Source organism: Bos indicus x Bos taurus, chromosome 8 (assembly GCF_003369695.1).
Source record: "Bos indicus x Bos taurus breed Angus x Brahman F1 hybrid chromosome 8, Bos_hybrid_MaternalHap_v2.0, whole genome shotgun sequence".
In the NCBI taxonomy this organism is placed as follows: Eukaryota; Metazoa; Chordata; class Mammalia; order Artiodactyla; family Bovidae; genus Bos; species Bos indicus x Bos taurus.
In genome coordinates this window covers 26550508-26577591 of record NC_040083.1, presented here as the reverse complement: position 1 = coordinate 26577591, position 27084 = coordinate 26550508, and the positions used below count along the sequence as shown (strand labels likewise).

General features: G+C 42.6%; 1 protein-coding gene across 1 annotated transcript in view; it reads left to right on the top strand.

Annotated features, from left to right (window-relative positions):
* Positions 1 to 11544: 11544 nt before the first annotated feature.
* The window catches only part of SH3GL2 (SH3 domain containing GRB2 like 2, endophilin A1), a 227278-nt gene continuing 211738 nt past the window's right edge, over positions 11545 to 27084 (top strand). The window contains exon 1 of the mRNA XM_027549173.1: positions 11545 to 11767. Coding sequence (XP_027404974.1) covers positions 11723 to 11767 — 45 coding nt within the window. The 5' untranslated portion in view covers positions 11545 to 11722. The remainder of the gene's footprint in view (positions 11768 to 27084) is intronic.

The window sequence follows — 27084 nt, the reverse complement described above, 5'->3', positions numbered from 1 at the left end:
CACAAAATTACTCCATCTGTCCCAACTGCAGTGTCCTCATTCATAGAATGGGGGAAAGAATCCATTCAACACATAGTTATATGAGAATTAATGAGGTAATGTCTTAAAAATGTCACACACAGAAAGATGCTCAAATAGTATCTATTACTATTTTCTGTTAATGGAGTCCTACTAGCATTCATTTGAAAATAGGTGGTTTGACCTTGACTCAGACCTTGTCCTCCCTCCCCACCAGCTACATTAAGTACCCCAAGAATGAGTTAAGTTATTCAAATCAAGCCCTACTGGACCAGAGAAGATGGGCTTATCCCCAGCTGAGCTGATCAGGGAAGGAATTTTTGTGTCATCAAAAGGCATGCTGATTCCCATGGACAGCAGCTGGAGTGGGAGGGGAGGAAAGAGGCAAAAAGAATGAGATGAGCCTTGGGATTCTCATTTGAAAGCTGGACTGTGATGGCACAAACAGAAATCACTGCCATCATAAGCTTCCTGTGCTTTGCTAGCCGGAGGGGATTTTCCTTGCTCGCTTGTTTCCTGTCCTCTTTAAAAGGACTTCTGTCTGTGCCAGCTAGTTCCTAGATGTCTGTATTTGTAGAATCAGAGAATGTGCACAGAAACACGAGCCGGATTCTGGGAAAGACAGAAGAATAGGGGCAGTGAAAGGAAAGAAAAGGCTGGGAGTTGAGGAAAGTGTTATTTGGAGTTGAGAACTGGACAAAGAAAGGAATTTGGGGAAGCAGCTGATGGTGTTTTCAGAGAACATTGTAGTGGTAGAGGTAATCAGATCATCACATATGGCAAATCCAGACCTGGAGCCAGCTGTGCATCCGTCACCACCATCTATTTTAGAACTTTTCATTATCCCCAAATAAAACCCCTCTTTCTAGCCATCAGCCCCAAACTCCCTATCCTTCCCAGCCCAAGGTAACCACTAATCTACTTTCTGTCTTTATAGTTTTGCCTATTTTTGATATTTCATGTAAGTGGAGTTGTACCATAGGTAGTCCTTTGTGACTGGTATATTTCATTGAGCATAATATTTCCAAGGCTTATCCATATCATGGCATGTATCAGCACTTCGTCTCTTTAATGCCAAATAATATTAACACTGTTTTTGAATGCTGAGTTTCAAGCCAGCTTTTTCTCACTCCTCTTTCATCCTCATCAAGAGGCTCTTTAGTTCCTGTTCACTTTCTGCCATTAGAGTGGTCTCATCTGCATATCTCAGGCTAATTGCATTCATGGAAATAGTTGAAACTTAAAATATATATATATCTCTCAGTGTGTACTTGTGTCTAAAAGAATTACATAATACAGTGTAGGTTTGAGTGCTCTATCATTTTCTGACTAGTAGAATTCTTAAGCAGAAGTTGCTGAAGTGTAAGGTACACCCACAGGCTAACAGTCCTTCCAGAAGGCTGAGGGGTGAGCTGGTGAACACTGAATCACCACTTCCATCTCTCCCCCAATGGTTTAATGCTTAAAGGTCAGAAGTGCTCATAAGATAAGTGGTTTACAAACATCTCCAGGTTTTCTTTAGGAAGATCTGTGAGCCCAAAGGGCTATCCAAAGTTACAGAGTAGTTCTGAATTTATAGTCTTCTATAGAAAGAAGTATAGTAGAAAACAACTATTCCAGGCAGAGAGAGGGGTGCCTGCAAAGACCCAGTTAGAGCCAGGAGTGCACAGCGAGGGATGTTTGAACATGGGGATTAAGCGCTTTAGGGAACAGGAGCCCCGCTGGGCACCTGAGGCTGGAGGCCTGGGGGAGGGGCCAGGTGTTGTAAGGCCCCCAGTGTGGTCTGTTCACAGTTAGGCTTCTTGATGCCATCGATTGCTCTCCTGCCTCACTGTTCCTGGCTTCATCCCTCCACACCTCTTACCACTATTCTGTCTTGGGGAAGAAGTATTCCTCATCTTTCTGTTTGGGCTTTCTTCCCCTCCCTGCTGCATCCTCTAGTAACTGGGCTCAAGGAGTCTTTTTGTCTCCACTGTGACTCTCAACTGCCATTTCCTCTCTGTTGTATGTGTTCATTGGCCCTATGCTTGCAGGCTGGAATGGGCTTTCCTTCTTCCTGTACTGCCCCTTCAATATTAAGGACATCTTTCTTTTTTTGGCTGCTCCAGGTCTTCCTTGCAATCTGTGGACTCTCCAGTTGGAGCTCATGATCTTAGTTGCCCCATGGCCTGTGGGATCTTAGTTCCCTGACCAGGGGTCAAACCCACCAGTTATAAAGCACATCTCCTGTGTTGGAAGGTGAATTCTCAACCATCAGGCCACCAGAGAAGTCCCTCAAATTAAAGACATCTTAATAATTGCTGTCAAAAGTTCTCCCTACTCTATTCAGTTCTATTCACAGGAAACTTTCCACGATCTTTGTTCTAAGGAATTCCCTACTTGACAAATTTCCTGTGACTGGACCTTGAGAGAAAACTGGTATTCGTGACAGGGTGATGTATTCATGTTAACTTAAATGTTTGAAAGGCTTTTTTGAAATAGTGCTTTATATTTGATTCTTTGTCACTGAAGAAAGCCTTATATGTGTGGGCCAGAGAAAATACAAGCTGTAAAATTAAATAAAATCATCAATAATTTTTAAAGGGGAAAAATAAGTCACCCCAAATCAAAGATAAATGACCTATGTATAAACTGTTTATTAAAAATATAAAGTAGAATATGGCATTTTTAAAGTATATACAGCTGATAGAATATTAGTAGATTGTACTCCAAGTTCTTAGTTTTGTTGACAAGTTTTTGCTGAACTAAAGTTATGTTTTTTCTCTCACCTTGGCTTTTCTGTAATCAAGAGAATGCAGCCTTGAGATGATAGGGTGGGATGCATACTATACTAAGGAATAGCTTTTCTCTGCATGGCTAACTGGCTACTGAAATAGCAACAGAACTTGGCCTCTTTAATGCCATGTTTTAACAGGCTGACTAGCCAGAGCTTACATTCAGGGTTAACAACATGCCTTCAGAATCTCTAATGATAATGCCCATCCAGGAATAGAATAAATAAGCCAATGGTACTGATGCCCTAACAGTTTGCACTTAATTAAGGTTGTTCTTACTCCAGGAGTGGGCACTGCTGTCTCTGAGTACAGCTGCTTGGCATTTATTTACCAGCATTCAGCTGCCAGTTCCCAGGGGCTTGAGAGGTTCAGACCCTGGGCGGCCTGACACATACTAATCAAATAAACAGAAGATTTGATTTGAAAATCAGAAGGTCAGTGTCTTAGAGGGAGGCTTGCCACTTGCTGAAGGACTATATTCCTTGTCACTCAATCTGTCCACCCTTGTCTGAGAAGGAAGCTAATGCAGTGCTAAGCTGTCACTATAGTTGTCTAAATTGCTGTGTTTGTGTTGCTAGAGCTGAACAAGAACAGAGATTAGAACATTATTGCAAGGGTTGGAGGGGAGAGGGGATGTATATCACTTGGAGTTTGTTGATTGCAAATAACAGAAAGCAATATTGGTTGACTATGTCAAGAGCAATCTATTATTTATGTATCCAGATGTACAAGCTGGGTTTAGAAAAGGCAGAGGAACCAGAGATCAAATTGCCAACAAGCTTTGTATCATGCAGAAAGCAAAGGAATTCCAGAAAAACATCTACTTGTTTCATTGACTATGCTAAATGTTTTAACTGTGTGAATCAACACAAACTGTGGAAAATGCTTAAAGAGATGGGAATACCAGACCACCTTACCTGTCTCTGAGAAACCTCTGTGCAGGTCAAGAAGCAACAGTCAGAACAGATGGAACAACTGATTGGTTCCAAATTGGGAAAGGAGTACGACAAGGCTGTATATTGTTGCCCTGCTTACTTATCTTACATGGAAAATACATCATGTGAAATGCCAGGCTGGATGAATCCCAAGTTGGAACAAAATGGCTGGGGGAAATATCAATGACCTCAAATATGCAGATGATACCACTTTAATGGCAGAAAGTGAAGAGGAAATAAAGAGCCTCTTGATGAGAATGAAAGAGGAGAGTGAATAAGCTGGTGTGAAACTCAACATTCAAAAAACTAAGATCATGGCATCTGATCCCATCACTTCGTGGCAAATAAAAGGGGATAAAAGTGGAAGCAGTGACAGATTTCCTTTTCTTGGGCTTCAAAATCACTGCAGATGGTGACTGCAGCCATGAAACTGAAAGACACTTGCTCCTTGGAAGGAAAGCTATGACAAGCCTAGGCGGCATATTAAAAATCAGAGACATTACTTTGCTGACAAAGGTCCATATAGTCAAAGCTAGGGTTTTTTCAGTAGTCATGTACAGATGTAAGAGTTGGACCATAAAGAAGGCTAAGTGCCAAAGAATCAATGCTTTTGAACTGTGATGCTGGAGAAGACTCTTGAGAGTCCCTTGGACTGCAAGGATATCAAACCAGTCAATCCTAAAGGAAATCAACCCTGAATATTCATTGGAAGGACTGATGCTGAAGCTGAAGCTGTAATACTCTGGCCACCTGATGTGAAGAGCAGACTCATTGGAATAGACCCTGATGCTGGGAAAGATTAAAGGCAAAAGGAGAAGGGGATGGCAGAGGATGAGATGGTTAGATGGCATCACCAATTCAATGGACATGAGTTTGAGCAAACTCTGGGAGATGGTGAAAGACACAGAAACCTAGAAAGCTACAGTCCATAGGGTCACAAAGAGCTGGACATGACTTACTGACTGAGCAACAAGAACAACCATGGGAAGGTCATTGAGAACTCTCAAAATTACCATAACCTGGAGATTCAGGCTTAGGAACAGCAAGGGAGAAGCAGCTAAGGCCTTCAGCATGCTCAGTTGGAGAGAAGCAAGCTAGTTCCAGTCTTTCTGGACCTCTGCTGGATTTAGCTTTAAAAATTTCATTTGGATTTTCAAATTGCCATCAGACCATATCTAATGTTTATATTTTCTGCATAGAGTTGTGAAAGTAAAGATAAGACCCTGCACTCAAAGAGTTAAGAATCCAGCACTACATATCAATATGTAAAACATGTTATACCCAGTTCACGGCAGAGATGCCCAATTAGGGCTTTGAGGTGTGACAAATGAAGAGAAGATATAGGGTTAGAAGGATGGGGAAAGACCTCAAAAGAAAGGCTCTGGAAATGGCATTGCAGATGGCAGGATTTTCCTAGGGAAATTGGAAGCATTTCAAAATGGGTTGCAAGTAATAAATAGAGACCCAGATGTAAGAGCCTAACATGAATCACATACTTGGTGAAGTCCCCTCCTCCTTCTCTCATGATTGAGTTTATAGGGTTTACTAAATGAAGAGAAAAGTTCTGCAGGGAGAGGTCCCTGTGCTTTGAAGGGAGGAGGGCTGTGTGGGAGAGAAGCAAAGGTTGGAGGGGAGAGAGAGAGACCCACACCTTCCACCTCCAAGAGACAGAAATGTGTATCTGATGGGGTGTGGGTGGTGGGTTGAAAGCATGGAGATGAATGTGGCCTTTTTCTGATTTCCCGCCTCTGGGAAAGGCTCAAGAGCCCTGCTGATACTGGGTGGGGGCCCAATGCTACTGGCAGCAGCCAAAGGCACAGATTCTTAGGTTAAGTGCCACCTGCTCAAGAACGACTGTCTGCGTGCTGCACAACGCAGGCTTTAATACAAGGCTGCTGGGTGAGTATGGTTGGACATCAGACGCAATGCGATAAGAACACAGCGCCAGCGACAATTCAGTCTTTCACTCGTTCATCCCCATCTATATTTATCAACACTGATGGGAGTCTCTGGCTGAAACTGAGGCCAGATGCTGGAGTAGAAAAAGTAATAATGATTACGTCACTTTCTTTCCTTGCTTTGGTTTGCCCTTCTGTTAAACAAAAAGCTGGAATTTAATGCCTTTGCATTGCTCTGTTTCTTGTGCTTCATGAGCTTATACGTAAAGGTAAAGTCGGGAGTAGTTTATCCTGGCCTGGGCCAGAGGAGTGGCGTCAGGGCTGAAGGGCAAAGGATGAGAAGCGCTGCTTGTCCTCTGCCTGCTTGTAATGAGATGCCCTCTGAAAGGGGTCAGGGTTCAGCAGCTCTGTGCAAACTAGAGATCTGGTATTTGCCAGAAGCCTTGGCGTAATGCAAGGAGAAATAGTGCATGAATGATGTGATGGAATTATTGCTGACCATGAATTTCCTGCCCAATTAGTGAGGTGAGCTTGTGTGGGGTTTCTTTTAATTGGAATTTCGCAAAGCAGATCTAGGTTCATTTACTATTTTACTTTGATTTGATCTCAAGAGAAGGGAGGGCAGCATGTTGAATTACAATAACCTTTTGTAAAACAAAGTTCTTCCTCACTGACCTTTGATTCCCCTTTCTTGCTCTGTGTTTCTGCATTTCTCCGTAAAGCCTCTGTGGGGCTTCTTTGCAGAGAAGGCAATGGCACCCGACTCCAGTACTTTTGCCTGGAAAATCCCATGGACGGAGGAGCCTGGTAGGCTGCAGTCCATGGGGTCACTAGAGTCAGACACGACTGAGCGACTGACTTCACTTTCACTTTTCACTTTCATGCATTGGAGAAGGAAATGGCAACCCACTCCAGTGTTCTTGCCTGGAGAATCCCAGGGACAGGAAGCCTGGTGGGCTGCCGTCTATGGGGTCGCACAGAGTCGGATACAACTGAAGCAACGCAGCAGCAGCAGCAGCAGCAGGGCTTCTTTGCAACCAAAGAGGGCACCCAGGTTTGAATTTTTTTCAATGTCTAGTGCATTTTCTCCTCCACATTCATGTCACAATAAACGTCTGTAAGTTTTCCAAACTGCTAGTGTGGGAACTCCTTGGGGTGCAGTGTACAGTCTGTGTCTTGGTGGTTCACACTATATTCACCCCTGTACCTCCTATCAGTGCCTGCTAGAGGGAACTCAACAAATCTCTTTGAAAACATCTTAAAGGTCTTTATGGGAATAAGCTGTGGCTTCAATAGAAATCCTGGCTTTACATGAAATCCAGAGGGTGTCTGGGGGAGTTAACCATGGTTTCAGAATGATTTAAAGTCCTTTCTCCCACAGTAGTTCCTTTGAAGGACAGCGGGATGAGCATGCTAAGTTGGTGGATGAAGACTCAGGGAAAGAGAGAGACTTGGTTTTGCTACATTTAGGATTCTGTCATGTACTCAGAGTTCTGGGGCGGTGGGTGGGGAGCTTTTTCAGGGCCCCCTTCTCACTGTTCACATTTAGAGGCAAGAACTCACACATCCCTAGGCCCTTCCTCTTTGTAGATTAATTGCTCTCTCTCACTCTCTTAGCACCTTCCACCGAGTCCTATCCTTTTCTGAACATGTTCCATTGCTCAGATCAGGAACCAGGAAGGAAAAATCAACTATAAAATACATGTATTATACAAGTAATGGGAAAACATTACAAAAATTGGGAGAATAGAGAAGAAAGTTCATTCCTAACATCTCTGCTCCAGCCCAGGGGTTTTCAAAGTGTGGTCCCCAGACCAGAATGTTAGCATCACCTGGGGACTTGTTCAGAGTTAGAAATGCACACTCTCAGGCCCCACCCAGACCTAGTGAATCAGAAATTGGGAGGTGGATCAGCAGTGTGTGCTTTAACAAATCTTTCAGGGGATTCTGATGCTCAAGAGTTTGAGAATGGCTCTGGCAGCACAACTGTAATGAGCATTTTATGGCAGCCTTTTCATGAGTGTGTATTTGTATATACCAGCTTCATCAACTGTTAGGTTACAAAAGCAGCCATTGTAATACTCTTATCTCTCTAGTCTAGAGCTCCATCTAGTCCTGCAGTGAGTCCAAACTTCTTCAGAGTTTCCTAGAATCAAGCCATAGATAACAGACTTGTGTTATTGTTGGGGGGAGGGGCAGGTGGGAAGGAGAGGGTGGGACCAATCAAGAGTATAGCATGGAAACATGTACATTACCATGTGTAAAACTAGATAGCCACTGGAAATTTGCTGTATAGCGCATAGGGCTCAAATCCGGTGCTCTGTGATGATCTAGAGGGGTGGGGATGGTGTGAGAGGTGGGAGGGAGGTTCAAGAGAGAGGGGATGTATGTATACCTATGGCTGATTCATGTTGATGTATGGCAGAAACCAACACAATATTGTAAAGCAATTATCCTCCAATTAAAAATAAATGTATTAAAAATATAAATAAATACATTTAAATTAAAAAAAAAAAAAAAAAGAATCTAGAGATCACATGGTGGGCCTTACAGACATGAGTAAATGTGCCCTAGGCAAACCACTGCTGGGACCTGATTAACCTCACATTACTGGTTACTGGTTTGTCCTGGGTGCTGATGGATCAGTAGCCCCACTTAACTATCATCAGGACTTGCATCTTTCCCTGTGTGATGTTCTTGTGAAACATGGACTGTCCCTTGCTCTGAGATTCCTTTAGAATTTCCTATGGCTCCCCAGAGCTAACTGTGAACTATCTCTAGTTCAGTTCAGTCGCTCAGTCGTGTCTGACTCTTTGCGACCCCATGAACTGCAGCACATCAGGCCTCTCTATCCATCACCAACTCCCCAAGTCTACCCAAACTCATGTCTATTGAGTTGGTGATGCCATCCAACCATCTCATCCTCTGTCGTCCCCTTCTCCTCCTGCCCTCAATCTTTCCCAGCATCAGGGTCTTTTCAAATGACTCAGCTCTTCACATGAGGTGGCCAAAGTATTGGAGTTTCAGCTTCAACATCAGTCCTTCCAATGAACACCCAGGACTGATCTCCTTTAGGATGGACTGGCTGGATCTCCTTGCAGTCCAAGGGACTCTCAAGAGTCTCCTCCAACACCACAGTTTAAAAGCATCAATTCTTCAGTGCTCAGCTTTCTTTGTAGTCCAACTCTCACATCCATATATGACTACTGGAGAACTATCTCCAACTGGTAAGGAAAACACAGGGTAAGAGGTCAGGGTAGGATCAGTACCTAAAGTCACCCTTCCTTCTGATCCTCAGGCCTTGTGGTTGAGTCTGCTCACTGCTTCAGTGAGGCTACAAAGAAGAGAACACACCTCCCCAAACTTCATTGAGGCTTTTGTGAGAACATACAGGCCACTTCATGGACATCTAATGACAAAAACTAAAATACAGATGTCAGGAAATAGCAAGTCTCCCTTTCTCTTCTGAGAAATGGGAAAACATTTTCTCTTTTGTGCTAGGGTTTTTCTCTAGGTTTGTCACAGTAACCACCCTAGACTCAGTGAATCGAAATGACTCAGGTCTATTCCTCACTCATGCTAAATGTCTTTTGAGACCTTGCCCTGCTTTGTCCATACTCTGGATTCTGGTTGACAGACCACAACCACCTGAGATACTCTTAGGGAGGGGAAAGGGCTTTGTAGCATCTTGTTCCAACAGTTAAATTCTCTACCAAGAGGTGACAGTCACTTTCCTCCTTAACCCACTAGTTAAAACTTGTCACAGCACCCCCACTTAACCACAAGGGGTTTGGAAAATGCAATTCCACCTTGTATCTGAAAGGTACATAAACAGCAGGAATGACTTTCACTTTGGAGATCTGCTCCTTTTGCCCGCTTCACTTGGCAGCCTGGGATCAGGAGTCCATGCGCTCTTGTTGGTCTGTGACCTGCCACTAACTGCTTGAGTCTGCCTTTATGAGTTTCAATTCACATTATCAAGGGCTGTGATCGGTAGATCAGCTGATGTACAGGATCATCTGTTCACCCTGTGCCCAAGCGGCCTGGCTGGAAGGGTGGGGGCGGGGTCTGTGGTTCCTCCCAGGTGGCAGGGGTTGAAGAGATGATGCCAGGCATCCTCAGTCCTCCTATTCTGCCATGCTGTTTCTTACTCATCCTTGGCAGTGTCTCTCACCTTGGCTTCTGCCGTTCTGGCCTTTTCTCCTTATAGCTTTTGGTCCCCACATGGGGACACAATTCAAGTTCTTCTCTATGTGCTTCTTAGTCCTAGAAAAAGCAGATCAAGTGGTTAATGACCAGAATACAGAAGCCAACTAGTGCTGCTCTACCAATTCATCCAGTTACAGCAGAGTTTTAAGTTTTTTTTTAATTTGGTAAAAGTCACATAATATAAAACATACTATTTTAACCATATCTAACTGTACAGTTCAGTGGCACTGAGTACATTCACATGGTTGTGTAACTCTCACCATCATTCATCTCCCAAGGTTGTCACCTTCCTAAACTGAAACTCTGTCTCCATTAGACACTAACTCCCAATTCCCTCCACCCTCCCACTCCTGGCCCCTGACACCTACCAATGTACTCTCTGACTCTATGAATTTAACTATTCTAGGTAACTTGTATAAGTGAAACAGTATTTGTCAAGTTACAGTGGTTTTGCTTTAGCCCAATCATGTATACTTTGTTACATATGCAGTATTTGTACAACTTGATTCATGCTTTTTTACATTATGTAATACTTATTTAATTAATTTAAAATATTTATTTATTTATTTGGCTGCCATAGGTCTTCATTGCTGCTGGAGGACTCCATAGTTGCAGCGCTTGGGCTTAGTTGCCTGATGACATGTGGGATCTTAGTTCCCTGAACCTGTGTCCCCTGCATTGGAAGACAGATTCTCGGCCACTGGACAAGTGGGAAGCCCCATTGTTTATTTTAGATTAGATCCTAAATCTACTGTCATAAAGGAATGTCATGCTGCTGCTGCTGCTAAGTTGCTTCAGTTGTGTCCGACTCTGTGCGACCCCATAGACGGCAGCCCACCAGGCTCCCCAGTCCCTGGGATTCTCCAGGCAAGAACACTGGAGTGGGTTGCCATTTCCTTCTCCAGGGCATGAAAGTGAAAAGTGAAAGTGAAGTCGCTCAGTCCTGTCTGACTCCTAGCGACCCCATGGACTGCAGCCCTCCAGGCTCCTCCATCCATGGATTTTCCAGGCAAGAGTACTGGAGTGGGGTGCCATTGCCTTCTCCTAAGGAATGTCATAGTCATATGTTTTTATAACTGTAAACAGAGGATTAAGTGTTATTACTGTAGTAATATCCGACTTCAAGTCTATTTACCTGACCAGCTTTAAGGTTTAACATTTTTTTCATCTTCTTTTTAAGTCATCAAATTGTGACAGATCTAGGGAAAAAAAAAAAAAACGAAAAACAAAAAACCCAGCATTGGTGGCTTTCCCCAGCGTTAAGGAGGCTTAAGGGATAGTGAAACCAGGACAGTGAAATGTTTTCTGTGAACAAGCAAGCAAGGAGCAATGACTTATTCATTACCCCAGAGAGAACACCACTCCTTTCCAGGCTGCAAAGAGGGCAAGCTCAAAGGGCAGGAGGGTTGGCTTAGGCAGCGCCTCTGCGGCTACCTGGAAGCCAAGCAAATCACCTGAGTCTTGCGGGTGCCTGGGTTGCCAACCTGCAGCCACCGCTGTGCAGTCCGCGGGGCACGAGGACACTTTTCCGGGGCTGAAGAATGCCCTTGGCCCTCTGAACACGCTGCCGGCCGGTGTGGCAGAGCCAGGTGCTGTGGCGGCTACCACTGCCCAGGTAGCGCGTGCCGCAGCACCTGCCTCACCAACCCCGCGCCCAGGGCGGGGCTTCCCGCGTCCCCTTTAAGAGTCTGCATCACCCGCCCCTGACGTCAGGGTGTCTCTCCGCACGAGCCCGCGTCCCGCGCAGCTCCGCGCCCCCGCGCCCACAGCCCCGGCGGCTGCACGACGAGCGGCGGCCTGGACAGCGCGCCGTTCGGCTCGGTCCTCCCGCCCTGCTCCGCCGCCGCCGGATCCCTGCGCCGCAGCCGCCCGCGCGTCCTCCAGCACCATGTCGGTGGCCGGGCTCAAGAAGCAGTTCCACAAAGCCACTCAAGTAAGGCACTAGACAGGTGCGCCGCGGGGCGGTCCCGGGAGGAGCCGCGGGGGGCGCGCTGGGCGCAGGCAGCCGGCCGGGAGCCTGGGGACCCCGGCCCGCGCCGAGCCCTCCCGGGCCTCGCCCCGCATCGCCCGCCCCGCCCTCCGCGGCAGCGACCCGGGCATCCCGGAGCTCCGTCCTCCACCCCCGGCTGCGGGCGGCGCTGCGGGCTTCCACCGGTCCCGGGCGTCCAGCCTCCTCGCTCAGAGCGCCGCCCCCGCATGGCCCAGCGCGGGCGCCGCAGGAGGGGGCCCGGGTGCCCGGGCGGCGCGGCGGGAGATTATGTAAAGTCGCCTCTTCCCTGGTGACCTTGCGGTGTCGGTGCGCCCGGCTGTCCCGGGATGTGCTGGCACGAGAGGTGGCCCTCCCTCGGGGTGGCTGCGGAGATGCCCGCGGTCTGCGCTCCTCGCCTGTGGTCTCGGAATCCCTCCTTCCACAGAGTCCGCGGACTCCCAAGGAATGGGAGGTTGGGGCTTCCTTCTGGGAAGCTCATGCATTAACTTTTCCTTGGAGAACTCGGTTGTGAAACTCCTTTGAGGCCAAGCCTCGACCGACAGCAGTCTGTATGCCTTTAATTTCCCATGGGTTTTGCAGCCTTAACATTACCAAATCATCATGTATTTCAACGTATTATTTTCAGCGAGCCTTTTATGTTTTGGATGTGCCCATCTTTATGGGGTTAATAAACTGATTATAATAAAACTTATTTTAGATTCTAATCATTTAAGTCTCGCTGGGCTGAGTTGAAAAGTCATACATAGGAAAAATAAGAATATACTTATAACGTGACCTATTTCTTATATAATGAGTATGGTTACCGGTTTTTTTTTTTTTTTTTTTTTTTTAAACCCTCTGAAACAGTTCTAGTTTAAGAGATCTTAAGCTAAGAACTTTGTTGCTTTCTTTAACTATTTCTCCTAATTTAGCCTTAAATATTTTTTCATAGATTTGCCCATAAGTAATACCAAGCTTTCTCATTATTTTGTAGAACCTCAGATCTAGTGAGGTTTTCTAAGGCTGCCACAATAACAGTTCTATTGTAAACCACCTCCAGAGAAGGTGAGGGTTATGTTTTACAGAATTTTGGTTAAGTTACGGTGACAGACACGGTGTGAAATTCATCCCCTGTGTGCTCATGTGCCATCTTCGTCATTACAGACTTGCCTTTATAGAACCTGTTATATTTGTCAACTTGAGAAATGGAGAAAACTAAGACTATTTTGGTAAAAAATACCGTTAATGTAATTTTGCTTTATCACCTTGGATCTTCCTGAGACCTCTGTGCCAGAAATATTTGCAAGTATAAGTGCATTATTGATGTAATTTGGAAGGCTTCTAATAACTGTGTACTTCACATTCCTTCAGGGTTACAGAAGCAGCATATATGCTATCCGTAAATTATCAGGCAGAACTTCGCTGATGTCACTAACCATTTTTATTTCCGGTACTTGTCATTTCTATAAAGCACCCTGATCCCCCTTACCCCCAGCACCAAACTGACCAGCACCATGCCTTTTTTCCACTTTGATGCTGAAGACTTCCTTTATAAACCTTGGTGTCCTAAAAGGCACTTAAGAACCTTGACTTTGGAGTGGGAAAGGCTAAAGATTGACCCGTCTCTGCTGTCTGTGACCTTCAGCAAGTTATTTAACTTTTGAATCTGTCCTTGCTAGAATAAGAACCATTTCTTAGAATTGACATAAGGACAAATGAATTTGTAGAACACACATAGAAAGTGTTCAATAAATTATTATTAAAATAGTTTTATTAGTATAAAATACTGATCTATATTCATAATAATGAGACATGAGGAAATCCTAGCATCTAGGATTTCTAGCTTTGCTGCCTTAACAACAACAACAACAAAATAATCAAGCCACTCCATTCTAGCTAAGTTATGTGCAACTCTGAAGTTTGGAATAAAAACTTGAATTGTGATATGAAGGAACTTCTTAGAGCCTTGGAGGAGGTCTGTTTGTAATGAGATGAGATTAGTGTCTATCACACTGAATCCAGACACAGAATCACTGTGTCATTTTCTTTCTTTTTCTTTCTTGCTTTCTTTTTTTACTGGAAAACCTTTCATTTTAAAGGTGAAGTGACATGCAATCCCTTGTCTATAACCTAATGTAGCACAGTCTTAGAAAGCCCAAGGCAAATGTTTTTCTTCCTGTGCATGTATGGGCATTTTCAAGGGCTTTTAAAGCCAGTGCTAATGTTTACATGTGACAAAGATATTAAGGGAAATGGTCATGTTCTACTTTTAAAGCCATGCCTCCCTCAACCCCCTTTCCCCCACCATACATTCCATGTACCTGATCTTCTGTACAGAGAAAACTTTAGACCTAGAATTACTTCCTTTTGAGAATGGATATGCTAGATTAGATACACTGTGTTTATAAGTGAAAGGCTCCACTTCAGGAGCATTTCTCTTATTTCTGTGAAATCGAGCATTTTGCTTATGTTTGTGAGGGATGATATTTGCATTAATAAAGCAGTATAATTTTTAGTGTTTACCCACTGACTGGAAACCTGACTAGATGTGTCACCACTGTTTTCTTGGTTTGGAAGTGATTATTTCTGCCTTGTTGCTGACAATTATTTTCATCTCTGTTCTTTAGAGGTTAAAAAATGCTTTTGCCAAATAAATTTTATTAAAGGGGAAAATCCTTTAAGCTTGAGAACATGTTAAAATAGCAAAAATTAATCATCTTTTAAACTTAAATATACTTTATTACTTAATTGCTCATAAAGATATAATTTATCATGCAATTAGAATAAATAAGATACACCTTTCTAAAACTATAAAATAGGGAAAATAAGCATGCATTATTCTACTTTTGTGAGTTTTATGCATATTGAAATTTCATTTTAGCAACAGTAATGCCGTCCCCCCCCCCCCCCCCCAATTGTTGGTTTAAACCAGCAGCAGATTAGGTAAAAATAGCTCTCCAGTTCCAATTAACATGCTGTTCTTACAAAATCTGTGCTTTAAAAAAAAAACATTATCAAGCATTCGATAGGGACATAGCTTGCTGTACAGTGAAGGTTCTTCAGAGTAAAATTTTAGGTTTCTGTATTAGTTTGGAAAGTTGCAACTAAGTGTCACTTTGTATCAACAATGAAGTTATCAGTATTTGAGTGCCTTTAACAACATAAATTTATTGTCTCACCCTTTTGAAGACAAGGTGTCATTTGCAACAAAGTATCACAAACTGAGTGCCTTAAACAACATAAATGTGTCAGACACGACTGAGAGACTTCACTTTCACTTTTCACTTTTACCCTTTGGAGAAGGAAGTGGCAACCCACTCCAGTGTTCTTGCCTGGAGAATCCCAGGGACGGGGGAGCCTGGTGGGCTGCCGTCTATGGGGTTGCACAGAGTCAGACATGACTGAAGCGACTTAGAAGCAGCAGCAGCAACACTTCTGCAGATAAGGTGCCGGGGTCAGTAGGGCTTTGCTTCCTCTGAAAGCACTAGGCAAGAATCTGTCCCAGGCCTTTTTCTTAGTTTCTGGTGGTTTGCTGGCAGTCTTTGGCCTTTCTTGATTTGTAGACACATCACCCTGATCTGTGCCTTCATGTTCACATCGTGGTCTTCCTGTTTGTTTCCCAATTTCTGTCTTTTGTGGACACCAGGACAATAGGGTGGGTTGGAAGTCCAACCTACTTGATGGGTATGACCTCATCTTAGATAATTACACTTGCATGACCTTATTTCCAAATAAGGTCACACTCAGAGATACTGGGGGATAGGACTTTAACATGTGAATTTTGGGGGTGGGCATAAATAGTCCATAACAAGTCCTTATTTTCCTAAAGTATTTACAATTTTCTTCTAAATATTGTACTTGATTCAACGTAAAAGGACAACTCACTCTGTAAATAATAACTTTTTATTACATAAAAAGAGATATGGTGGTTGGTGGTGGTTTAGTCACTAAGTCGTGTCCTACTCTTGTGAGCCCATGGACTGTATGTAGCCTGCCAGGCTCCTCTGTCCATGGGATTTCCTAAGCAAAAATACTGGAGTGGGTTGTCCTTTCCTTCTCTGGGAGGATCTTCCAGACCCAGGAATTGAACCTGGGTCTCCTGCATTGCAAGCAGATTCTTTACTGACTGAGCCACCAGCGTAGTCCAAAACGAGATACACTTTCTTCTTTTTGGGCTTTGCTGGTGGCTCACATGGTAAAGAATCTGCCCACAATGTGGGAGACCCGGATTTGATCCCTGGGTTGGAAAGATCCCCTGGAGAAGGAAATGACAATCCACTCCAATATTCTTGCCTGGAGAATTCCATGGACAGAGGCACCTGGTGGGCTACAGTTCATGGGGTTGCAACAAGTTGGACACAATTGAGGGAGTAACACTGGCTTCTTTTCAATGAGTTTGGTTAGTATACATACGTAGCATATTTCAAAAGGATAAAACATATTTGATTAGCCTGTGTTAATTACATATGATATAGCCTGGTAGTAATTATTGTCACATTCAGATTTTTCAACTGGAAACATTTAATTACATTGGTCTTTTGTACCTTTCTGTTTTAACTAATTTCTTCAGGGTTTCATCGCATTTAAAATGCTGTGTTTTATAGATGTTTTCTCTGGAGAATGTTACATGAATCTGTTTATGCATTTGTTGATTCAGCAAGATTTAAAACTGGTTGTTGTTCAGTCGCTAAGTCGTGCCTGAGATTTTGCAACCCCATGGAGTGCAGCACTCCAAGCTCCCTTGTCCTTCACTATCTCCGAGTTTGCTCAAATTCATGTCCATTAAATTGGTAATGCTGTCTAACCATCTCATCCTCTGCTGCTCCTTAAAACTTAAAAGTACTTTAAACCTGGTTAAAGTATTTAATTAATTAGCTATGATTTTATCTGAGTGAGGCTCTCAGTTCCTTAATTGCCTGCTGTAAGCTGTAAAATCTCTGCTGCTTTCGAAATCTCAAGTATGGCTCATCTCTATTCCTGCATCCTGTCAGAGGACCTGTTTATTTCCTGAAATTACGCCGCATTTTATGTGTGCATTTTTCTGCGGGAGAGTGTCCTTAGCCTACCACCAGCTTTTTAAAGGAATTCCTAGTCCCTAACTTTCTTCCTCCTAGAATAAAAAATACATTATAAGAAATTGATTATGTCATCAGGAGAGAATGAAGTGGTTCTTACAATACCTTCCTCTATTTCTTTCTGTCTTTCTTTTTTATTGGGCTTTAGAATGTCTGATCAAAAGGCAGCTTTCTCTGAGTGAATTTTAGGGGCAATCATATATTTTTTAAAAAATTTCTAGAGGTGTCAGAATTGAATGGGATGTTTGTGAGAGTGCCATGCTTTTATAATTAGGATAACTTGAACCATGTTTTTTAAAAAAGTTGTTAGTGAGCTCTAATTTCCTGATTGTTTTTTGTAGTTGTTGATGTTCAGTCACTAAGTTGTGTCTAACTCTTTTCAACTCCATGGACTGTAGCACGCCAGGCTCCTCTGTCCTCTACTATCTCCCAGGGTTTGCTCAAGTTCATGTCCATTGAGTTGGTGGTGCTATTAATGTCTAATCCTCTCATCCTCTGCCACCCCCTTCTCCCTTTGCCTACAATCCTTCCTAGGGTCTTTTCCAATGAGTTGGCTCTTCCCATCAGGGAGCTAAAGTATTGGAGCTTCAGCATCACTCCTTCCAGTGAATATTCAGGGTTGATTTCCTTTAGGATTGACTGCTTTGCTCTTCTTGCTGTCCAAGGGACTCTCAAGAGTCTTCTCCAGCACCATGATTTGAAAACATCAGTTCTTTGGCACTCAGCCTTCTTTGTGGTCTGACCCTCACAACTGTACGGGACTATTGATACACTTGCCAAATGGGCCTGTTGAGTGTTTTAACTGAATGTGTTGACTGAGAATAATTTTGCTTGAGACTGAGATTCTTCTTCTTTTTTAAAAATCATTTTATTTATTTTTATTTGTGGCTGTGCTGGGTCTTTGTTGCTGTGTGAGGGCTTTCTCTAGCTGTGGTGATTGGAGGTCACTCTCTGGTTGTGGTGTGCAGGCTCCTCAATGCCATGGTTTCTGTTGTGGAGCACGGGCTCTGTGGTGCTGGACTTCATGTGGCATGTGGGCTCAGCAGTTGTGGTTCCCAGGCCCTAGAGTACAGGCTCAAGAGTTGTAGTGTGTAGGCTTAGTTGCTCCACTTGCAGCCTGTAGTATCTTTCTGGACCAGGGATGGAACCTGTGTCTCCTGCATTGGCAGGTGGATTCTTTACCACTGAGCCACCAGGGAAGCTCCTGAAATGCTTTGTGATTAAAGTGTTTGTTGTTGACATGGTTATATTTATGCAAGGGCTCCCCCTACCCCCACAGCGATTCCTTAATGCTTTAAATTGAGTTTATATGAGTATTGGTTTCAATCTCCTTGGAAAATTTAAAGTACCTTCCAAATTAATTATAAATACCCTTGAAAATGGTAAGACTTGGTTGGGTAAGGTGGTGACTGTTTTGAGAAGAAATGTGATTTTGGAGGGAGGACTTTATATTGGGCTGCTTCCGCTGGCAGAGAAGATTCCATTCTGCAGAGCCCTTGTGCTGCATGAAGGTGTCTGGAGTCCCGGGCTTTCTTTAGAGTGGGCAGTTTGAGGAAGTGAGCAGAAGGGAAGACTGTTGATAAGTGAATAATGAGAACAATGAGGTTCAAGAGTAGCTCCAGGGTTCAGAGTGGTTGGGCTTTCCTGGGATGAGTAGTCCTTCAGATGGCCAGATAGGCAGGAGAGTAGGGGGAAGGAAATCAAAGGATGTCCGTGCCTTTCCTTTTTCCTCTTTTCTGTCCTTTTAATCCTTTGTGCCCTTGTTCTATTTTTTTTTTTTTCTTTTTTTATGTGATCAGTTGAGTGTGGACTTAAGTGGAGAACAAGGAGGTTTAGGAAAACAAAGTTTACTATACTCACAGGTCCTGGAGAGAGAGAATCACTGCACACTGAGAGGGGGCCACATGGGCGGGGGACCAGGAAAGTGGGTTCAGCCCAGCAGGTGGAGCCAAGAGAGGAGACCCATGGACAAGATGGACAAGCACCTTTATGGAAGGTCAGGATGGAGTACACAAGAAAAGGCACGAGGGACTCTCCCCGATTCACGAGAATGTTACTAGGTCATGGGCAGAGAAAGGACCTTGTAGTCGGGCCCGGCTTATCACACGGGTGCACTTAGTCACCTGGGTGGGGTGCTCACAGCTTGAGCCTGTGGGGATATTGAGGGAGCAGGAAACAAAATATGAAGTTTTAAATATTTTATGGTGCAACCTCTCTCTTTTTTTTCTTTGTGGTTTAGATTTTCTTTACTTCCCTAATCAATTTGAGCCTAAAGTTTAAGAGTGATTTATATGGTCTATGATGGATAATAAAGACTAAGAAGAGAAATATGTATAGCCGTAACTTTTAAAATACCTTGTTATGAGACCCTGCCAAGTGTTCCTGCAGACTATCAACAAAATATTTTCAAATGATATGGAAACCTCAGCTGAGTCTGATGCTTTGGGAAATAACTTTACTATTTATGAAGATTTTATATCTAGTACAGCTTCTATATTCAGAAATGATCTTCTTGCTTTGCTCTAAACTCTCTCCTCCAATTATGTATGGTATGATGACTGTGGAGAAGCTATCCTTCATTCTTTAGAATCATTCAGCTCCTAGGAAATTTGCTCAGAAAGATGGGCTCAATAAAGGACAGAAATGGTATGGACCTAACAGAAGCAGAAGATATTAAGAAGAGGTGGCAAGAATACACAGAAAAACTGTACAGAAAAGATCTTCAAGACCCAGATAATCACAAAGGTGTGATCACTCACAGTCATCTAGAGCTAGACATCCTGGAATGTGAAGTCAAGTGGGCCTTAGGAAGCATCACTACGAACAAAGATAGTGGAGGTGATGGAATTCCAGTTGAACTATTTCAAATCCTAAAAGATGATGCTGTGAAAGTGCTGAACTCAATATGCCAGCAAATTTGGAAAACTCAGCAGTGGCCACAGGACTGGAAAGTCAGTTTTCATTCTAATCCCAAAGAAAGGCAAAGCCAAAGAATACTCAAACTATTGCACATTTACACTCATCTCACACGCTAGCAAAGTAGTGCTCAAAATTCTCCAAGTCAGGCTTTAGCAATACGCGAACCGTGAAATTCCAGATGTTCAAGCTGGTTTTAGAAAAGGCAGAGGAACCAGAGATCAAATTGCCAACACCTGCTGGATCATCAAAAAAGCAAGAGAGTTCCATAAAAATATCTATTTCTGCTTTATTGACTATGGCAAAGCCTTTGACTGTGTGGATCACAATAAACTGTGGAAAATTTTGAAGAAGATGGGAATACCAGACCACTTGACCTGCCTCTTGAGAAACCTATATGCAGGTCAGGAAGCAACAGTTAGAACAGAACATGGAACAACAAACTGGTTCCAAATAGGAAAAGGAGTATGTCAAGGCTGTATATTGTCACCCTGCTTATTTAACTTATATGCAGAGTACATCATGAGAAACGCTGGGCTGGAGGAAGCACAAACTTCAGATATGCAGATGACACCACCCTTATGGCAGAAAGTGAAGATGAACTAAAAAGCCTCTTGATGAAAGTGAAAGAGGAGAGTGAAAAAGTTGGCTTAAAGCTCAAAGGTCAGAAAACTAAGATCATGGCATCCAGTCCCATCACTTCATGGCAAATAGATGGGAAAACAGTGGAAACAGTGGCTGACTTTATTTTTGGGGGCTCCACGATCACTGCAGATGGTGACTGCAGCCATGAAATTAAAAGACACTTACTCCTTGGAAGGAAAGTTATGACCAACCTAGACAGCATATTAAAAAGCGGAGACATTACTTTGTCAACAAAGGTCTGTCTAGTCAAGGCTATGGTTTTTCCAGTGGTCATGTATGGATGTGAGAGTTGGACTATAAAGAAAGCTGAGTGCCGAAGAATTGATGCTTTTGTACTGTGGTGTTGGAGAAGACTCTTGAGAGTCACTTGGACTGCAAGCAGATCCAAACAGTCCATCCTAAAGGAGATCAGTCCTGGGTGTTCATTGGAAGGACTGATGTTGAAGCTGAAACTCCAGTCTTTTGGCCACCTGATGTGAAGAGCTGACTCATTGGAAAAGACCCTCATGGTGGGAAAGATTGGGGGCAGGAGGAGAAGGGGACAACAGAGGATGAGATGGCTGGATGGCATCACCAACTCAATGGATATGAGTTTGGGTGGACTCTGGGAGTTGGTAATGGACAGGAAGGCTGGATGTGCTGCGGTTCATGGGGTTGCAGAGTCGGACATGACTGAGCAACTGAAACTGATTGTCTAGCCTCTTCCAAAGTATGGTATCTGATAGAAACAGAAGTATCTTTCTCATAATTCAAACTGAATTTATGAACAGATCCTCATTGGAGCAGTTTAAGCAATATCTTAGTATCAAGGTAGGCAGATATGGTTTGCCTTGCTTTTTAGTGTACAAGAATCATCACCCACAGTGAACACTCCCACTTGGAAAAGGGAAGAACGGGAATCATGGCCTTTGTGCTTCATAACAGTGGTGCCACCTGCTGAGTAAGCCTTGTGCAATCCCAGTCCCTACAGAAGAGGAAGTTCCTTGGCTTCACCCTGTTTCTGCAATCTGGGAAGAACTCTCTTGTTCTCTCTCTAATCTTGCTAAATTTAAAGAGAGTGACAAGGAGTGTGACCTCTGGATGCTGCATAGATTCTTTAGTTGGCTTCCTGTTTATTTAAATTTGGTTGTCACTTTACAGTCTCAAGCTTTAGACTACGAACTGCTCATAGCTGATTTGACTGGTGGCGTTTCTTCAAAAGGTCTGAAGGCTTCTTCAGTTTTCTTCTTGTCATTTCATCTGCCAGTTACCATATGGAATCTTTCTCTTCTCCATTGGATCCATTCAATCTGTCTTAGATCTCATTTTCAACCAGTACATTTGGTTTTTGTTATCTGCACTTTGAAAGATGTTCTGATGCTTTGGTTTCACCAATATGTCTTAATGGATCTTTGCTACTCAAAGCTCTTTTTTTTTTTTTTTTAAAGTTTTAAATTTTATTTTATTTTTAAACTTTACATAATTGTATTAGTTTTGCCAAATATCCGAATGAATCCGCCACAGGTATACATGTGTTCCCCATCCTTAACCCTCCTCCCTCCTCCCTCCCCATACCATCCCTCTGGGTCGTCCCAGTGCACTAGCCCCAAGCATCCAGTATCGTGCATCAAACCTGGACTGGCATCTCGTTTCATACATGATATTTTACATGTTTCAATGCCATTCTCCCAAATCTTCCCACCCTCTCCCTCTCCCACAGAGTCCATAAGACTGTTCTATACATCAATGTCTCTTTTGCTGTCTCGTACACCGGGTTATTGTTACCATCTTTCTAAATTCCATATATATGCGTTAGTATACTGTATTGGTGTTTTTCCTTCTGGCTTACTTCACTCTGTATAATAGGCTCCAGTTTCATCCACCTCATTAGAACTGATTCAAATGTATTCTTTTTAATGGCTGAGAAATACTCCATTGTGTATATGTACCATAGCTTTCTTATCCATTCATCTGCTGATGGACATCTAGATTGCTTCCATGTCCTGGCTATTATAAACAGTGCTGCGATGAACATTGGGGTACACGTGTCTCTTTCCCTTCTGGTTTCCTCTGACCCACCTCCCAGAATATTGGAAATAAAAGCAAAAATAAACAAATGGGACCTAATTAACCTTAAAAGCTTCTGCACATCAAAGGAAACTATCAGCAAGGTGAAAAGACAGCCTTCAGAATGGGAGAAAATAATAGCAAATGAAGCAACTGACAAATAACCAATCTCAAAAATATACAAGCAACTCCTACAGCTCAACTCCAGAAAAATAAATGACCCAATCAAAAAATGGGCCAAAGAACTAAATAGACATTTCTCCAAAGAAGACATACAGATGGCTAACAAACACATGAAAAGATGCTCAACATCACTCATTATCAGAGAAATGCAAATCAAAACCACTATGAGGTACCATTTCACACCAGTCAGAATGGCTGCGATCCAAAAGTCTACAAATAATAAATGCTGGAGAGGGTGTGGAGAAAAGGGAACCCTCTTATACTGTTGGTGGGAATGCAAACTAGTACAGCCACTATGGAGAACAGTGTGGAGATTCCTTAAAAAACTGGAAATAGAACTGCCTTATGATCCAGCAATCCCACTGCTGGGCATACACACTGAGGAAACCAGAATGGAAAGAGACACGTGTACCCCAATGTTCATCAAAGCTCTTTTTATTCTTATTTCCTGTTATATGCTTCAGGAATCCCAAATAAGTTCTGCCATCTTTAACAGATAATTTTCAAGGTTGCCAAAGGGAAAGTGTGTGTTGGAACAAGCAGGGAGATATTCATGGGCCAAACTTGAAAGAGGAGTGTGGTTGGCAGAATGATAAGACCTTCAGTGACCCTCCTTCTTGTACAGGCCCCTCCCCTTTGAGGGTAGGTCAGCCTGTCACTATGGAAAGATGTCTCCTGAGATTATTCCTTTATATGGCAAAAGGGGGATTATACAGTTGGGATTAATCTAATCCCATGAGCACTTTAAAAGAGGAGCATTTTTTTTTTTTTTTTTGGGTGGGGGATGCTGGTAGCAGAAGAGGAGGTCAGAAAGGACTATGTGTACTGTTGCTAAAGATGAAGGGGCCATGTGAGAAGGAGTGTATTTCCTCCCTAGGAGCAGAGAGAAGCTCTTGGATGGCAGCCGGCAAGGAAATAGGGACCTTCTAAGGTTCACAGCCTTGAAGAACTGAATTCTGCCGACGATGTGAATGGAAGGAGACTTCTTCCCAGAGTCTGCAGAGAGGACCCAGTCTAGCTGCAGACACCCTGAGGGCTCATGAGACTCTGAGCAGGGAACCCAGGCAAGCTGGCCCAACCTGTAGAAGTCTGAGCTAACAAATAGATATTGTCTTCAACTATTAAGTTTGTGGTGATTTGTTATTCAATAACAGAAAACTAATAGAAGGAATAATCATTTATGTTTGTGTTCAGTTGGCTGGAGCTTGTAACCTGGCCAAACCTTGGAATGCCTCAATTCAAGGGAAGAAGGAAGGAGGCTGGGAACTGTGGTCTCTCCATGTACCCAGAATGTAGAAGTGGGTGTTGGTAACACATTTATCTGTATGTGTGCTTATGATTGTATATATGTACACACACATACACACACACACATACACATACAATACAAACACTGACACATATGATTTAAGTCTCATTTGTTGTCAAGATTTTCTCATTACATAAGCCTCTTTTAATATGTGCTATATTTTACAGTCCCCGCCCTGTGCTTAGTTATTGATATTTTTCTCTGGTGAAACACAATTTTCTTTTTGTAGTCCCTGATCAGTTTTAAACAGTGAGGCTGTTAATTACTTTCTGAGCATCCTCTTAGCTTGGTAGGCTGGTAGCACAGTGACAATTTTGTTAACTTTGGAATGGAGAGGCTATAGAACATTGAAGAGTTTTTTGAATTGTCAGTTTCCAATAAGGCATCAGGGAATCTTTACCAGTGAGAGTAGAGTGTTCAACCGTTCATTGTACATCTGCTTGTGGAAGACTGATGCCAGTATAGATACAGGGAAATGCCCTTCTCTTGTATAGCATGTTAGGCAGCTACATGGCAGTTTGAAGTTGCTCATTAAGTAATTGTTGAGAGCTCCAGACGCCCATGGTACACTTTGTGTTGTCAGTGATGTGTTTTCTTCATGCTCTTCGACATGACTAGGAGATCCAAAGCCCTGAGTGTGTTTCTAGGTGTAGCAGGTGGATAGTGCCAGGCATCTGTTGGAAAGGATGAGGTCTTGCACCCTGAGGTGTCCCATGAGGACTTGGTGTCATTGGACAGCTTGGTCCAGGAGAGAGAAGTCAGACACTCTTTGGGTCTGAGTGAAGTAACCTAAAGGTGATGTATCCTGTAGGAATTGATTGCAGAGTGGGTAATCACCATTCTGTAATTGTCCAGCTTTCACCTTTGTCATTCCCTGCATTTACAGCTGCTCACTGAAGTGACAGGGGTGCTTCTTTATGTTGCATGAATACTGGCCATGTTTATTTTATTCATTAAACTGCTCAAGTGGCTACTTCTGGGCAAGAGGCATTGCAAACCCAAACCTTTGGCTCTGGCTGGCCTCCATCATGTTTGTAGACTGACCGAGTAAAGTGCTTTCTGGAGATGTTCTCTTCATTCCTGTTACCAAGATTTTACTCATGCAAGTTAATATCTTATTATCCAGAGATTCTATTCTACTTCTTAATGCTCAACTTTTCACTTGAGTACTGTCTCCTATTCTACTTTTTTTTTTTTTTAGTTTAGTTTTTTCTTTAATTTTATTTTATTTTTAAACTTTACAATATTGTATTATCGTAATGAATCTGCCACAGGTATACATTTGTTCCCCATCCTGAACCCTCCTCCCTCCTCCCTCCCCATACCATCCCTCTGGGTTGTCCCAGTGCACCAGCCCCAAGCATCCAGTATCGTGCATCGAACCTGGACTGGCAACTCATTTCATACATGATATTATACATGTTTCAATGCCATTCTCCCAAATCTTCCCACCCTCTCCCTCTCCAGCAGAGTCCATAAGACTGTTCTATACATCAGTGTCTCTTTTGCTGTCTCGTACACAGGGTTATTGTTACCATCTTTCTAAATTCCATATATATGCGTTAGTATACTGTATTGGTGTTTTTCTTTCTGGCTTACTTCACTCTGTATAATAGGCTCCAGTTTCATCCACCTCATTAGAACTGATTCAAATGTCTATTCTACTTTTTAATTAAGTTCAACAAGCAAATTTGTTTTTAATTTAGCTCTTTTCTGCCCATGGCATCCCTTACTCTCTGTGCATCTTTGGCCCTTTTGAAGCTCACAAATTCAGGTTCTTTAGATTTTCTACTTTGTTTGGCCTTTACCTTTACCATAAATCCAAGCCAGAATTTCTAGAGAGAAGCTTATAATGCTCATCATCTATTTCTTCTCTAAATTTTTTGATATAGACACAGAAAACTCCTTTTTCTTAGATCCAATAGAAGCTAGGAAAACTTAATTGTTTACAAAATTTAAATTGGTCAGCAGATATTTTGTGATAATTAAGATGCATTTAATTCATTTTTTACAAGCTCTTTCAGCTACTTTCTATGTCTCAGGATATGTGAATTTAAATCCTTTAGGTACATATTAACCATAAATCACTTTATATGAATATGTTCTAAACAGAAAGCTTATCATAAAATCTCTGTATCAGTGCATTTGTCTAAATATGATTACTCTTACTCGACTTTTATGAAGCAATGAGTTATGCTGATATCATGTGATGTGTATTTGCTTGCCCTTTATACATTTAAATTATTGCTATCTGCTGGTTGCTGCCACAAATGACCAGATGAATTTCTATAGGCTCTTCTGATTTCTGTAGGCTCTTTCCATAGGTTATTGCAGAATAATTTGACTATTCCCCATACTTGACATTCATTTTTATCTTCATGACTTTTTGGCATCTTCATTCGTCTCTAGTTTACTGACTTTAATTTAAAAATGATTCATATAACTTTGATAGATGTAAAATATCTACACATTATGTAAAAATATTTACACATTATGGTAAATAGAGATATAGGAAACTATCATACAAAAAAGAGAGTTAAATCCTACATACTCTTCTTGCTTGAGTAAAGCTATGAGCTTGAAGTTTATTCTGCTTTTGTTAAAACAGAAAATTAATAAATGTTAGGCAAGCAGTAAATACCCTAACAATACTCTGAAGGCTTTTTCCTTCAGAACAATTGTAAGAAGACTAAAGCAAATGATATCTTCATTGAAGGAATCAGTGTTATTGAGGACACAAGTCTGCATCAACTGTGTTGTTTAAAACTTGCCCCCTCCCAAATTTCACTGCATAAATGGTTGACTATTTTCTGACCTTCAGGGAATTTTCCACCCATGATGTGATTTGATCATGTATCATAAAAGGAAAGTCATTTGTTTAGAGCAGCAGTGAGTCATCTGTGCTTAATGTTCAGAAGGGAGGCAGAGGATTGCTTCAGGAGGAACTCTTGAAATCATTCAGAAAGTGGTGAAAGACTGGCCATCATTAGTGTGCAACATGATCAGTAGGGGCCAGGGTTTAGGAGCTCAGAAACTTCAGATGTCCTCCTGGTTTTCCCATTCTGAGGACCTGTGAGACACTGGACAAATTGCTAGTCACTTAATTT